Source organism: Anolis sagrei, chromosome 3 (assembly GCF_037176765.1).
Source record: "Anolis sagrei isolate rAnoSag1 chromosome 3, rAnoSag1.mat, whole genome shotgun sequence".
NCBI classification, from domain to species: domain Eukaryota; kingdom Metazoa; phylum Chordata; class Lepidosauria; order Squamata; family Dactyloidae; genus Anolis; species Anolis sagrei.
Window position 1 is genome coordinate 18446327 of NC_090023.1, and position 16054 is coordinate 18462380.

At 40.3% G+C, this 16054-nt stretch overlaps 1 protein-coding gene across 7 annotated transcripts in view; it reads left to right on the top strand.

The window, feature by feature from the left end:
- Positions 1–16054, top strand: part of FAT3 (FAT atypical cadherin 3) — a 695104-nt gene that overhangs the window by 604955 nt on the left and 74095 nt on the right. For all 7 annotated transcript variants that reach the window (XM_060771117.2, XM_060771116.2, XM_060771120.2 and 4 more), the window contains 3 exons: positions 6499–6888; positions 12408–12622; positions 13728–13865. In XM_060771117.2, coding sequence (XP_060627100.2) covers positions 6499–6888; positions 12408–12622; positions 13728–13865 — 743 coding nt within the window. The remainder of the gene's footprint in view (positions 1–6498; positions 6889–12407; positions 12623–13727; positions 13866–16054) is intronic.

Sequence of the window (16054 nt, forward strand, 5' to 3'; positions counted from 1 at the left end):
TCATCCCTCCTAAAAATGGATATGGGACCAGGCCTTTGGGTAATCTGGCAGATTGACAAGGAAAATGATGACAATGAGCTTTGGAAACGGACTATGATAAGCTGAATGGCTCACTAATTACGGAACTGGGCTAAACGATGGCCACCAAGCTGGCTTTTTCTATGAGATTTTATTGTAATAATTGAATGTTTTAACTATTTATTATTACTGTGATATGTATTGTATTGTGTTTAAATGTAGGCATCAAATATGTGCCGGCTGGAAGCCGCCCTGAGTCCCCCCTAGGGGGTTGAGAAGGGTGGGGTAGAAATGCTAGAAATAAATAAATAAATAAATAAATAAATAAATAAATTTCATGCAAAAATTGCATGTGATTGATTTGCACTAAAAACAGAAAGCAGCATTTTTACTATGCAGAAATCATATGCAGAGAAGGGTGTTTGCTACCCTGAAAATGCACTTTTCAGTGCAAAGCCACCACATACTATTTTTTCACAGAATTAGTCCCCATATTTTTGAAGTCTTCTTTTTTTGTGGTGGGAAGAACATTTGTAAAATTGTGTGTTTCCTTGAAGAAAATTAGTTACAAATCACTTCCTTTCTCAAAAATCACATATTTTGAACCTCTCTATCGGGATAATAGCAGTAGTGATCGTGATAACTAGTTATTTAAAAATCTTTATTTCAATGTATGTTTGTTCCTAAGCTTTTTTATAATTGTCCACTGGTCTAGGGGGGAAAAACAGGTAATTAATGACTTCCTGTTTTCTGCACTTGGTTGCAGACAGAGATGAGCGAAGGGGGATGTTTCTGTAGCCAAGAGATTTGTTCATAGCTTAGCTTATTAAGCCAAGATTTTATTGTTCGAAAATGGTTATTTCCTCTTCCATTCTCTTTCACTCTCTTTCTCTTCTGAGGACTGAGAGTAAACACACCAAATGCCAAGGAATCTCAATCCCATAATAATGTGTGCTATATTTTCCCTTCGTTATATCTTAAGCCAGTACAAATGGATCCCTTATGACAACTCCATACATGCTGAAATGAAATCTTTGAAATCCTCACTGACGAATAAACACTGGCTCTATCTATAACCTAGGATTTATACTCTCTGTAACCCACTAGTGCCGTGTCTCACATTGGGGACGTTGGGAACTGTATTGATACAAATGACTAATAGTGATGATGGATGATAAGGCCATCCTTTAAATGCCTTGCATTTGTAATGACTTCTGAAATACTGGGAAATATGTCCTTGGTGTACCAGAGAGACAGATAATAAAATCATCATTTATATTCCACATAGCTTTAATGAGTTTGGAATGTTTGGAAATACATCCTGCACATATCGACCTGGTAGGTGATAAATGGCCAAATTATAATTCAAACACCATTGGTACTTAATGGCATTTTCAAGGCTCAATGTCATTGTCTTGTGAGGAGGGGGAGCAACATGAAAACATTGATTTCTCCCATTGAGAATCCAATGGATTTTTTTCCCTTCAGTTCCAAAATTTCAGTACTTTTTTTCATGTCAGGAGTGACTTGAGAAACTGAAAGGAGTGCTCTTTGTTTGGCATTCCCATTGCCGGAGTTGTACACATGTGAGGGAATTGGTTGTCTGGAAGGGAATTGGTTGTCTGGAAGGAGGTTGGCCAGGAGATGCCCAGATGTTTTACCATCCAGTGGTTGTCTGGAAGGGAATTGGTTGTCTGGAAGGAGGTTAGCCAGGAAATGCCCAGATGTTCTACCATCCAGTGGTTGTCTGGAAGGGAATTGGTTGTCTGGAAGGAGGTTGGCGAGGGGATGCCCAGATGTTTTACCATCCAGTGGTTGTCTGGAAGGGAATTGGTTGTCTGGAAGGAGGTTGGCCAGGGGATGCCCAGATGTTTTACCATCCAATGGTTGTCTGGAAGGGAATTGGTTGTCTGGAAGGAGGTTGGCCAGGGGATGCCCAGATGTTTTACCATCCAGTGGTTGTCTGGAAGGGAATTGGTTGTCTGGAAGGAGGTTGGCCAGGAGATGCCCAGATGTTTTACCATCCAGTGGTTGTCTGGAAGGGAATTGGTTGTCTGGAAGGAGGTTGGCCAGGGGGTGCCCAGATGTTTTACCATCCAGTGGTTGTCTGGAAGGAGGTTGGCCAGGGGATGCCCAGATGTTTTACCATCCAGTGGGAGGTTCTCTCATGTTCCCACATAGAAAGCTTGAGCTTATCAAAGGGGATAATCCACTTTATCTGCTTTGAACTGGATTATTAATTTATTTATTTACAATATTTATATTCCGCCCTTCTCACCCCGCAGGAGACTCATATACATGGCAAACATTCAATGCTATTAGACATACAACATATATAGGCAGACAAAGAGGCAATTTAATATTCCAGCTTTACGGCTTCATGAGGGTATGTTCCATTCCAGCCACAGGGGGAGCTGCTGCTTCAACATCCACTTGTGATTCTGAGTCCTTGATGGAGTACTTCCTCATTCTTGTGGACACTGCTGGAAGGTGTTTTTTTTTATAGTGTCATAAATTAGTTAAATTAGCCTCCCCATATAAAGCGGTACCTAAATTTCCTACGCAACTGTCTTTCTGGCTACATAAGTCAACAGCAAGCTAGACTATTAATGGTCGGGAGATCTCTCTGACCCAGGCTGGCTTCGAACTCATGACCTCTTGGTCAGTAGTGATTTAATACAGCTGGCTACTAACTAGTTTGTGGCGCAGCTGGCTGAGTGTCAGCTGCATTAAGATCACTGTGACCAAAGGTCATGAGTTCGAAGCCAGCCCGGGATGGAGTGGGTTTCCAACCATTGTGTAGCTTGTTGTCGACCTTTGCAACCCGAAAAACAGTTGCATCTGTCAAGTAGGAAAATAAGGTACCACCTTAAAGTGTGGGGAGGCTAAATTAACTAATTTATGAGGCCATTAAAAAAAAGACTCCAGCAAAAGCATGCGGGGAATGTGGAAGTACTTCATCAGTGTCGCAGATGGACGATGAAAGCGACAGCTCCCCCGGCGGTCAGAAAAGTTAAATAGCCTCTGTCTATGTCTGTATATGTTGTATGTCAAAATTGGCATTGAATGTTTGCCATATATGTGTACACTGTAATCCGCACTGAGTCGCCTGCAGGGTGAGAAGGGCGGAATATAAAGCTGTAAATAAACAAACAAATAAATAAATAAATAGCTGCGCCACAGCCCAGTCTACTCTGCAGTATAATCCAGTTCAAAGCAAATAATCTGGATTTTATATGGCGGTGTAGAAGGGACCACAGTTGTTTCTCTTCATTCAATGGGATTGTAGAAATAGCCACAGTGCACTCGCCCCTTGCACACTGGGGTGATAGATAAGCAGACACACTGACAGATATTCAATTAGTTGCACAATGTTGCTATTTAACAGAACAGTGGTGTAATGCAACCATCCGGTAACTATAGGAGTGTAGATTTATACTCACATGTCAGGAATGACTTGAGAAACTGCAATTCATTTCTAGTGTGTGGGAATTGTCTGCAAGGATATTGCCCGGGGGATGCATGGATGTTTTACCAACTTTGAGGGAGGCTTCTGTCATGTCAACTTTGAGGGAGGCTCCAGCATGGCAAGCTGAAGCTGACAGCTTTTGGTCAGCAGTCCTGTCGGCACAATGGTTTAACCCAGTACTTTCAGTACTGCAAAGAGTGAGACACTGAAAATAATTCGTGCTTAAGCCTTTATTTTTGAAATATTGACGACATAGTGTTGTCTTTTCCTTTTCTTTGGACACCTAAACTCTATTCCTAAATGCTCAACTAAAGTTTTACGTGCTAAAACTTTAGGGACTGAAGGAAATTTTCAGGGTGTGTGTGTCAGTTTTCATATTTTGGGGAGAAATTTTCTTGGCTGGGTCACACTTATCTGTTCCTCAGAGACTCACTTAATCGTTCATAATGCAATCTAAACAAAAGTTTTCTTCTAGCGACTTCATTGTATGAATGTGGCTGGAGAAATAGAAATTCCCTAGATTTCACTCATGAGGTTGTTATACTTCTGTTCATCCATGTATTTTACATAGCTTTTGATCAGTTAGCTTTTTAAAAAGCATTGTATTCCCATAGCTGTATTTTTTTTAAAAAAACAAACTAATATATTGTCAGAAAAATCTGAATTAACACAGCATGCCTGTAAGGGGAATCAGTCATTTTGGTATGTCTGACTAATGTTCGTTTTGTAGTTTTAGCTTTCAAACAATAGACTGACAATTCCACAACAGCCTCAGGGGTAAGGAATCACCAGCTTCGACGTATTGTTGCATTTACAGGAGTGCTCTTTGTTTGGCATTCCCATTGCCGGAGTTGTACACATGCAGATGACAACATAGGGATGTACGTGCCTTTGTTTTGGCGTTTGCGCTTAATTAGCTTTCAAGTGGCTGTCCCTCTGCAGAGGAAAGAGAGTTGGCAATCACAAAGTACTTTCCCTTCAGGCCGGGAGTCAACTTCCGCATACAAATCTCTGCAATTTAGCAGGTGGCTAAGGTTGATACTCTTGTGTAAGAGACAACTGCAACATGTGACAATGAAGGATGTACTGGTGACTTCAGTCAGTTCATATATCTTAAGGAAAAAGTGCCCACAAAATTTGCATTTTCCCCATAGATTTAATGGAAGGAAATTGATTTTTAAGAAATGAATGTGGGAGATAATGAGGCTGACAGATTCACCCTTCCAGGCTTTGACTACTTCACTCTTAAAATGCTGACAGCAAAAGAATGGCTGGAATCCTATTGTTTTCATATATCCTTGCATGCCATCCTTTGTACATGTGCCTCAATTTAATATGTATTTTATAGAAATATATTTTACTATGTATCTTTTATAGAAATACATTTTAATATGTCTGTTTATAGAATTTTTACAATGTTTGTGTGCTTTAATTACACTGTAACCTGCCTCAAGCCACTTAGATGAAGGGTTAGAAGGCACAATCATCAAGTTTGCAGATGACACCAAATTGGAAAGGAGAGCAGACAGGAGCAGAATTCAGAGCAATCTTAATAGATTAGAGCAGTGGTTCTCAACCTGGGGTCCCTGGATGATTTTGGCCTTCAACTCCCAGAAATCCTAACAGTTGCTAAACTGGTTGAGATTTCTGGGAGTTGTAGGCCAAAAACATCTGGGGACCCCAGGTTGAGAACCACTTGATTAGAGAGATGGGCCAAAACTAACAAAATTATTCTGCTGCCCTGGAGACTAGGATGCTGAACAATGGCTTCAAACTACAGGAAAGACAATTCCACCTGAACGTAAGAAAGAACTTCCTGACTGTGAGAGCTGTTCAGGAGTGGAACTCTCTGCTCCAGAGTGTGGTAGAGGTTCCTTCTTTGGAGGCTTTTAAACAGAGGCTGGATGGCCATCTGTTGGGGGTGCTTTGAATGTGATTTTCCTGCTTCTTGACAGAATGGAGTTGGACTGGATGGCCCATGAAGTCTCTTGCAACTCTAGGATTCTATGATTTTTTATAAGTACAGAATTGGTCATACGTCTTTTGCTTTTGTGAAATGGATGCACGATATTCAGTTTTTGATTTCATCATAGGAAATCCATAAGTATAAGCATTTTGGTGTTTTTGTGTCATGACTTCTAGTGAGTCAAAACTCTACTGATAGTCCAACTAGAAAAAAAACCATTGAATCAGCTAGATTGATCCATGTGTTGACTCACTACCCAACTACTTCATTCTTGGCTAGCTGTTCAATATACCCTGTGATTCAGTGCAAATCCAGAAATAACTACTGTGCATTCCCCAGTGCAAAATGAGATAGTACAGAGCTACTTTATCAAATAGACAATTGGCTGCACTCTTTCAGTGTTCAGCAGATGGGTGGTGTAGTACAACAAACACATAACAACATAAACATATAATTTTATTGTTACATGCCTTCAGGTCATTTCCAATTTATGGCAAAACTAAGACAACCCTATCACAGCGTTTCCTGGGGCTGAGAATATGCATTTCTTTGACCACAGTTCTGCAACCGTCTTTGGAGAAATGCTGCCCTGCTGACACAAGAATCCAGTCCTTGGGAACTGATATCAAAGTACACATGGGATACATCTACACTGTAGAATTAATGCAGTTTGACATCACTTTAACTGTAGTCATGGGAGTGTGAATTTGCAAGGTCTTTGTTCTTTGTGCCAAAGGGCCTTCTGCCTCACCAAATTACAACTCCCAGGATCCCATTGTATTGAGTCATGTCAGTTAAAGTAGCATCAAATTGCATTAATTCTACAGTGTAGATGCATCCATGTATAGATGGAATAATATCTTTCTGTTTATATTTCAGTGCCTCTGTCCTTCTTCATTAATCAAGAGCAGATTTAGATCAGTCTCTTCTCTTGAGATGCTGATAATATGTATGCCTGATGTTTTGTTTCTCACCTCTTTAGTCTTTGCAATGTATGGCCTTCTTAAAGAAATCATTTTTAAATTTTTCTTCTTCCTCTTTTTAGGTGTTAATAGAAAGATTGTCTACTCCCTGGCAGACTCTTCAGAAGGCTTTTTCTCTGTAGACAAGTCCTCTGGGATTATTATTTTGGAACATCCTCTCGACAGAGAACTCCAGCCTTCGTATAACGTCACCATCAAAGCATCTGACCAAGGCATTGTGCAGACCTTATCCTCATTTGCCACAGTCACAATTACGGTTCTGGACATTAATGACAACCCTCCTGTCTTTGAGAGGAGAGATTATCTTGTTACAGTGCCTGAAGACACCTCACCTAGTGCTGAAATCCTCTCCGTTTTTGCCACCAGCAAAGACATTGGTACGAACGCAGAGATTACCTACCTAATTAGGTCTGGTAATGAAAAAGGAAAATTCAGGATCGATTCAAAGACAGGTAGGTTTTATAAAATAAGCTCATAAAACTGGATGTAATAATGGATTTAATAATTTAATAGTGTTTTTGACTGTGTGTTTAAAGGTATAATCTAAAGAGAGGCTTAAATATATAAGTAGTGAGAGGTTCTAAAGAGATACACAGACTGTATGACCCTAAATGAGTTGCATAACTTTAAAGAAGACAATGAAGACACTGAACCTGTTCATGATTTTCCATACCTTAGCTCAGTCATCAAAATGGAGATTGCATTCCGGAAATAAGAAGACTATTTATTTATTTACTTTATTTGTATACTGCTGTTCTCAGCCCTTAAGGCGACTCACAGCGGTTTACAACAAGAACAGCAAAAATTCAATGCTACCATCACACGGTATAAAAAACAGTTAACATCATAACATATTATAGAAAAGTATACAATTAACAACAATATACAATTAACACCAATAGCCATTCACTAGCGTCTCATCACTAAAAACATAATCCAGATCCGTTATCCATTGTTCCATTCCTATGTTCATTACATTCATTGCACTGACTATTCAAATGCTTGCTCAAACAACCAGGTTTTCACTTTTTTGCGGAATACCATTAGTGATGGAGCTAGTCTAATGTCGGTGGGAAGGGCGTTCCACAGCCGCAGGGCCACCACCGAGAAGGCCCTATCTCTCGTCCCCGCCAGCCGTGCCTGTGAGGCAGGCGGGATCGAGAGCAGGGCCTTTCCGGAAGATCTCAAAGTCCTAGTGGGTTCATAGGCAGAGATGCGGTCGGATAGGTAGCTTGGGCCGGAACCGTTTAGGGCTTTAACGGCCAACGCCAGCACTTTGAATTGAGCCCGGTAGCAAATCGGTAGCCAGTGGAGTTGGCGCAGCAGGGGGGTTGTATGCTCCCTGCGCTCCGCTCCTGTTAGAATCATGGCTGCCGAGCGTTGGACTAGTTGAAGCTTCCGAGCAGTCTTCAAAGGCAACCCCACGTAGAGAGCGTTGCAGTAGTCTAAACGGGATGTAACCAGAGCGTAGACTACCGTGGCCAAGTCAGACTACCCAAGGTACGGGCGCAGCTGGCACACAAGCTTTAGCTGTGCAAATGCTCCCCTGGTTACCGCCGAAACCTGGGGTTCCAGGCTCAGCTATGAGTCCAGGGTCACACCCAAGCTGCGAACCTGCGTCTTCAGGGGGAGTGCAACCCCATCCAAAACAGGCCGTAACCCTATGCCCTGTTCGGCCTTGCGACTCACCAGGACTTGGACTTGGGAGGACAACAGTGAAGGAACAAGACAAGATCCTGAAGTGTAAATATATACCATTGAATATTAAAATTAGGCTTGCCCATGCCATCATATTTTTCACTTATATATATAGTTTTTTTAAAAGCTGATAGGAAGAAAATAGACATTCAAAATGTTGTGCTGGAGAAGAGCTATGTAGATAGTGGACTGTTGACAAGACAAAGAGGTCATAAAACAAATCAAACCTGAACTCTCCCTGAAAACAAAATGTCTACACTGAGACTGTTGTATTTTGGCCATATCATGAGAAAATAGGATTCACTAGAAAAGACAATAGTGTTTGATAAAGTAGAAGGCAGAAAGACAAAAAGGAGACCAGATGGATAGACTCTATAGTCTTGAATCTGAATAAGACAGTTGATAATGGTGTGATTTATTACCTCTTCACACTGGCCACCTGAAATTGCTATGCATCATAGTGAATCAGGGCTGTAGCCCGGGGGGGGAGGGGGGGAGGGTAAGGGGTTCCACTCCCCATCCCAAAATTTTTCAGGTTAAAAAAATGATTTACTCATGAATTTTAATTGGTTAATCAAATCCCCCTGCTAAGTCTATGAGAAGCAAAAATTAAACAAATCCCTACAGAACTGCAAGCACTATTTCAAGCAAATTCTGGCAATTTATTCACAGTCATTACTTGCAGCAATAGCTGATATAGTGGAAGCAACCAAGTTGGCCCACCTACAACTGATAGGCAAAGCCTAAGGCAAGGGTCCTCAAACTATGGCCCGGGGGCCGAGTACGGCCCTCCAAGGCCATTTACCTGGTCCTCGTTCAGGGTCAGCCTAAGTCTGAAACTACTTGAAAGCATACAAAAACAACAACAACAACAACAACAATCCTATCTCATCAGTCAAAAGCAGGCCCACACTTCCCATTTAAATAATAATAAGTTTATATTTGTTAAAATTGTTCATTTTAAAATGTTTTTTGCACTACAAATAAGATATGTGCAGTGTGCATAGGAATTCATTCATGCTTTTTTCAAATTATAATCCGGCCCTCCAACAGTTTGAGGGATTGTGACCTGGCCCTCTGTTTAAAAAGTTTGACGACCCCTGGCCTAAGGCATAGGAGGGATTTGAAGCCCCACATGAAGGAGACGAGAAAATTGATTCAATTAAGTCTGTATAAAATATAGAATGAATCATACTATTTAAATTATTTTGTGTTATGGAACTACTTCTCATTATTTGCTTAAAAAAATTCAACCTCCCCCCTGAAATTTTTTTCTGGCTATGGGGGGGGGGGGGCATGGGAACTCGGTCGCCCCACACACCGCATCACCTGACTTACCGACTAGGTCATCCTACGGGGAAGCAACGACCTTCCGGCTTCTTCCCTCCTGTGTTACCACTGTGGCAGCATGCTCCTCTTCACCGCCCCTTTAAGCATGGAGCCCCACTGGAAGTAGTATTGTGTTGTGTAATTAGAACTAGCAGGCTCCATGCTTAAAGGGGCAGTGAAGTGTAGCATGCCACGAATTTTCCCTCCATTAGATGTGGTTGTTAGAGGTGTCTCATTCATGGGGTGACCATGTGTTCAAGTTGATTCAATGGCAGCTAACTAACAACAACAGGGTATCAATATAGGACACTTTAGGAAAGAAAGGCTTAGGGACTATAAGAGAGGCCTTTTCAGTTAAAAAACACAACAAAATGAGTAAACTTATTTGGCCCAAATATTTGATGATGTATATGATCCTTGTACATGGAAAACTCTGATACTACAGTCTTGATTCCAAGTGATGTGTGCAGGTTCTGGGCTTCTCTGTCATTCTTGTAACTATCCTGGCTGATGAAACTTTGTGTTCCTCCAGCAATGAGCAGCATGCCAAACTTTATCTCCAGACTACTCAAGTATGTTAAAAGTTAAGTCATTTAGATAGATCAGCTTCAGTTTTTCTTATTAAGGCTATTTTTTGTTCAACAGTGAAACTGTTCTTTTTAATCCAGAGACATCAGTGAGCTGTCGTCTTCCATATCATACTCACCTGGTTTATGATAGGTTGAACAGGAAATATTAAAATAGATGTGTCAACTTCATCCTTATTGAAATGAGCAGGCAGCATAGCTTAAGAAAATCTGAGAAATTACAGACATGACTACTCTCAGGTTCTCTTTTCTCATATTTCAATCACCTCTTGTCCTAATGTCACTACTCGCCTTTCCGGTTCCAGGGACAGAACCATTGTCTAAAATTTATTTGAAATCTTCACCAAAGGGAATCAAGGCAGCTTTTAATAAAATTAAGTGTACTATAGATTTCAATTTACACAATGTCAGCATAATAGATCTTTTTTCTCTGGTGCTCTTTTCACATTGGTGCTGGTAGTGGGTGCCTTCGAGTCATATCTGACTTATGACAACCATAAAGTGAACTCTTTTTTTTTTTTTTTGGAGTTTTCTTGGCAGGATTTGTTCAGATAAGGTTCGCAGTTGCTTTCCCATGAGGCTGACAAATGTCCTCAGAATTTTAAAAAAGGACACAACATAGCAAATAGCTCCCCCACCCCCATTAGTTTATCAAAATTTGTTTATTTGTATTAGGACTGTGAAGAAATCTCACTAAATTATTTACTCTTGAGAATACAGGCCAACCTGAAATAACTGAATAAGCCAGTTGCGCATTCACCAACTTTTCAATATTTGACTTCTTGTTTAAGAACAAAACAAAATGAAGTTCTTTTTTCCCTCAGCAATGTTTACAAAATTTAACAGTGTGTCTCTGTGGTGAGTGAATTAGAACCAGACATCCTGAGGAGTGAGGTTGAATGGGTCTTAAGAATCATTACTAATAACAAGGCAGCAGGAGACGATGGGATTCCAACTGAACTGTTTAAAATGTTGAAAGAGGATGCTGTCAAGGTGATGTATGCCATATGCCAGCAAATATGGAAAACACAAGAATGGCCATCATAAAGGGAAAAAATCCATTCCAAGAAAGGGAAACACGAAAGAATGCTCAAACTTTCATACAATGGCACTTATTTCACATGCCAGTAAGGTAATGCTCAAGATCCTGCAAGGAAGACTCCAGCAATACATGGAGTGAGAGTTGCCAGATGTACAAGCTGACTTTAGAAAAGGCAGAGGAATGAGAGACCAAATAGCCAATATCCGCTGGATAATGGAGAAAGGCGGGGAGTTTCAGAAAAACATCTATTTCTGTTTTATTGACTATTCTAAAGCCTTTGACTGTGTGGATCATAATAAATTGCGGCAAGTTCTTTGTGGTATGGGGATACCAAGTCACCTTGTCTGTCTCTTGATTAATCTGTATAATGACGAAGTAGCAACAGTAAGAATAGACCACAGAACAACCGACTGGTTCAGGACTGGGAAAGGAGTATAGTAGGGCTGTATACTCTCACCCGACCTATTCAATTTGAAGCCTATTCAATGGTTTCAATGGCTTCAAACTACAAGAGAGGAGATTCCATCTGAACATGAGGGAGAACTTCCTGACTGTGAAAGCCATTCAGCAGTGGAACTCGCTGCCCCGGAGTGTGGTGGAGGCTCCTTCTTTGGAAGCTTTTAAACAGAGGCCGGATGGCCATCTGTCAGGGGTGATTTAAATGTAATATTCCTGCTTCTTGGCAGGGGGTTGGACTGGATGGCCCATGAGGTCTCTTCCAACTCTTTGATTTTATGATTCTATGATTCTATGATTTATATGCAGAACACATCATGTGCGGGGCCTGACAAATCCAAGGTTGGAGTTAAAATTACTGGAAAAAACATTAACAAACAAACCTCACAACCTCGGAGCACGCCTGCCATAGATGCGGGCAAAACATCAGGAGAGAATGCTTCTGGAACATGGCCATACAGCCCGAAAGACTTACAACAACCCTGTTTCAAAAACTTTATTCCACCAAGAAGAAAATTGCTTCCTTTGGGAATGAAATTAGTGAAGAATTACAGGAGTACAATTTTGCTTGCTTTTTCCTGTCTTATTTGCAATTGCTGAAGTGACGTAATGCAACATTTGAAGTCTTCATGGTTTCACAATATTAACACACAAGGGTTTTTAAACCCTTGTGTGTTATTGTCTATATGTGAGTTATATTAATTGTATTGTTTAGTTGCTTATTGCTTGTTGTTTTTACTGATGTGCTGTTGGGCTTGGCCTCATGTAAGCTGCTCCAAGTCCCTTGGGGAGATGGTGGCGGGGTATAAATAATGTTTTTTATTTTTTTTAAAAAAAAAATCTGTCTTCTTTCTCCAAGGGTCAATATATGTAATTGAACGTCTGGACTATGAAACATGTAAGGATTTCTTCCTCGTCATTGAAGCTAAAGATGGGGGCAGCCCAGCGCTAAGTGCTGTGACAACAGTGAATATAAATGTGACGGATGTTAATGATAACGCACCGAGATTTAGTCAAGAGGTCTACAGTGCTGTCATCAGTGAGGATGCATCAATAGGTGATTCATTAATAACGGTGAGTTGTGAAATTGTTTCTTATATTGATATGCTAGTTTGCAACCACTGTTACTGCATTTTTGACTTAATATCTTTGAACAATGCTGTTAGATCAGTGGTTCTCAACCTTCCTAATGCTGCGACCCCTTAATACAGTTCCTCATGTTGTGGCAACCCCCAACCATAAAATTATTTTAGTTACTGCTTCATAACTGTAATTTTGCTGCTGTTATGAATTGTAAATATCCAATATGCATGGCATATTTTCATTCACTGGACCAAATACCCCATATGCCCAAATTTAGGTCTGCTTTAGGTCACTTATAGGTTAGAAAATAGCATCCTTGACACTTACATTGGTTCGTGGGGATGTGATAAAATTGGTCACAAGGGGCCTTTTAAGTTAAAAATAGTAGTTTGGTTGTCCTTTGTCCAAAATACTTGGGTTCAAGTGAATTTCACCTTTATTTTCTTCATATTTTGGGATATCTGTGAAAATGTTTTTCCCATGTCAGGAGCAACTTCAGAAACTGCAAGTCACTTCTGGTGTGAGAGAATTGGCAGTCTGCAGGGACGTTGCCCAGGGGACACCCAGAGTTTTTACCATCCTGTGGGAGGCTTCTCTCATGTCCCTGCATGAGAAGTTGGAGCTGAAAGATGGGAGCTCACCCCATTTCCCAGATTTGAACCACCAACCTTTTGGTCAGTAGTCCAAAAGGGTTTAACCTATTTTGCCACCAGGGGCTCCATCTGTGAAATGGTGGGAATCCAAGAGTAGTTCTTGGGTGTGACTCCAGAAGATCTTTGTATTTGTTGCTGTAGTGGTGGGACAGATAAATTACTCTTGCATCTCCTATTAAAGTATACCTGACTGCTGCCCAACCAAGTTTATGTTGAAGAACCTCTGTCAAAAGAGACCCCGCCATTTTCCAACGTCATCCATTCCTCTTTCAAACCATTCTTACCATCAGGAAGGTTTTTAAAATGTTTAATTAGAATATCTGCTCTTGTAATTTACATTTGCTGGTTCAAATAATGTTTGTAGCAGTCAGAATACCATGAGATTTAGTTATGTATTCATCCAGCTTTCTCATTTTTTCCCCTGGATCTTCACCCTTCTAAAGTTGATAGCTGAAGACCTGGACAGTCCTCCTAATGGGCAGATTCATTTTTCCATAATCAATGGAGATCGGAACAATGAATTTTCAATTGATCCTAGCCTGGGACTTATAAAGGTTAAAAAAAGATTGGACCGAGAACGGGTAAGACCACATTGGGGTCATTGCTTCTCCATTGTCTTCTTTCATGCTGCCTTTTCTAGTGACTGATGAATGCTTGCACGTTCTTCCGTTATATTGATAATTATCAATATAATTTCACAAGAAATATATTGTTAGTTTTAACTTGTGTATGGGTACTATTTTGAAGTATTTACTCAACTCTGATCAGACTGAAAGTTATATAATTGCCAAACTGGGGACAGAAGGGAGAACCAAGACTATTGTAATTGGGTTGTTGTAGGTTTTTTCGGGCTATATGGCCATGTTCTAGAGGCATTCTCTCCTGACATTTCGCCTGCATCTATGGCAAGCATCCTCAGAGGTAGTGAGGCTTATTGTAATTGTTATGCAAAACACAATAATAACTCCTGCTGGTATCGCTCAGTAAGAAAGTTAATGTTAGAAGCACTACATTTTATTTCACTCCCTCAAATTTCTAAAACTTTGGTTGAGCATTTCGGGGATTTAGTAGAGGCATCTAAAGAAAAGAAGCTAATATAATTATCAAGGAAATGTGAACACAGCAAATAAAAAAGTTGATGTGAAAGATTTTCAATGTCTCTATGGAATGCAGGAGATTTAGTGACTGGAGGAAAATGTTGTTTCATAATTCTTATTTGTAGGAGCAATGCCTATGTCTCGTGTTCCCATCCCGTAGCTCCATCCTTGGAGAAACCATTTGTATATGGCTGCAGAATGGGAACATTTCATAATTATCAGCAGAGACCTTGAAACCCAAAGGACATTTGAGCAAGTACTGTAAATGTGAGCCAGTGCCAGTTTCCAAGAGGAAGAGGGTGATTATAATGATTCTAAAATAATAATAATAATAGTAATAATAATAATAATAATACTTTATTTGTAGAAGGGACTAAGAGCAGTTTTCAACAAAACAAACACAATGGAAAACATTCCATGCCAAAACAACAAATGATAAATCAAATCAAAGAGTGAAAACAGACTGAGTAAAAATGATAGAATAACAACTTAAATAAACAGACATGATACATCACAAACAGGATCTGTAGAAGAGCTGAAAATGTGTCCTATAATGTGTTCCTAAGTAGGCCACAGGCTCATGTGCATCCCCCCCCCCCCTAGGTTTCATTCCACTGTGGATTGTGTAAGGTATAGTTTCCAGAACTAAACTGGAATTGTAAACAGGAATTCTGGTTGACTAGACTTAATGTGGACTCTAGCTAGATTTCAAAACATGTTTGCAATTGATCAACTCATAGTTTTTTGGTGCGAGCTTTAAGATCTGCTGGGGAGGCCATTCTCTTGCTCCCATCTCTGTCACAAGAACAGACGAGGGAGAGGGCCTTCTCAGTGGTGACCTCCCGGCTCTGGAAGTTTTTTACCAGGGAGATTAGATAAGTGTCCATCCTGTCTACCTTCCGTAAAGACCTGAAAACTCAAATGTTCCAATGTGTTCCAATAGGCCGCCCTGAGTTCCCCCTCGGGGGTGAGAAGGACAGGGTACAAATGTATGAAATAAATAAATAATAAATTTGACTAATTGGTTCAATTGACGTGGCCCTTGTAGCCCTAACTTAATATCTGACTATTACACTTTACTACCAGCCTCACCCTTGCAGTTGTATTACACAAGCCCTTGCCATGCCCTCTCAGCTCTGAACGCACCCATTGTGCTCGGCTACTAGTTGTTGGTTGTTGATGGTTTATGTTTTTATGATGTTTTGTACAGTTTTTGTTTTAATTTATTGTAATGTAATGTATTTTATTGTTCTGTATTTTAATTCTGTTTGACTGGGCCCATGTAAGCCGGTGGGATCATAAAGTGCTTCGGGGAGATGGTAGCGGGATATAAGAATCAAATTATTATTATTATTATTATTATTATTATTATTATTGACATAAAACCCCATATGTCACAGCAAACGAGATCTATATGCTGAATATCACAAAATCACAAGTCGAACACTTCCCAAGCGTCTTGGACTGTGTGATGTATTTTCGAATGATGCGTGCAGATCCAAGTAAGGTGGCCTTTTGCAGTTGTCGATGTTTATTGTTTCCAAATGCTGGCTGAGATCTTTTGGCACAGCACCCAGAACCGATGACCACTGGGACCACCTGTACTGGTTTATGCCACAGCCTTTGCAGTTTGATTTTGAGGTCTTGATAGTGGCTGAGTTTTTCCTGTTGTT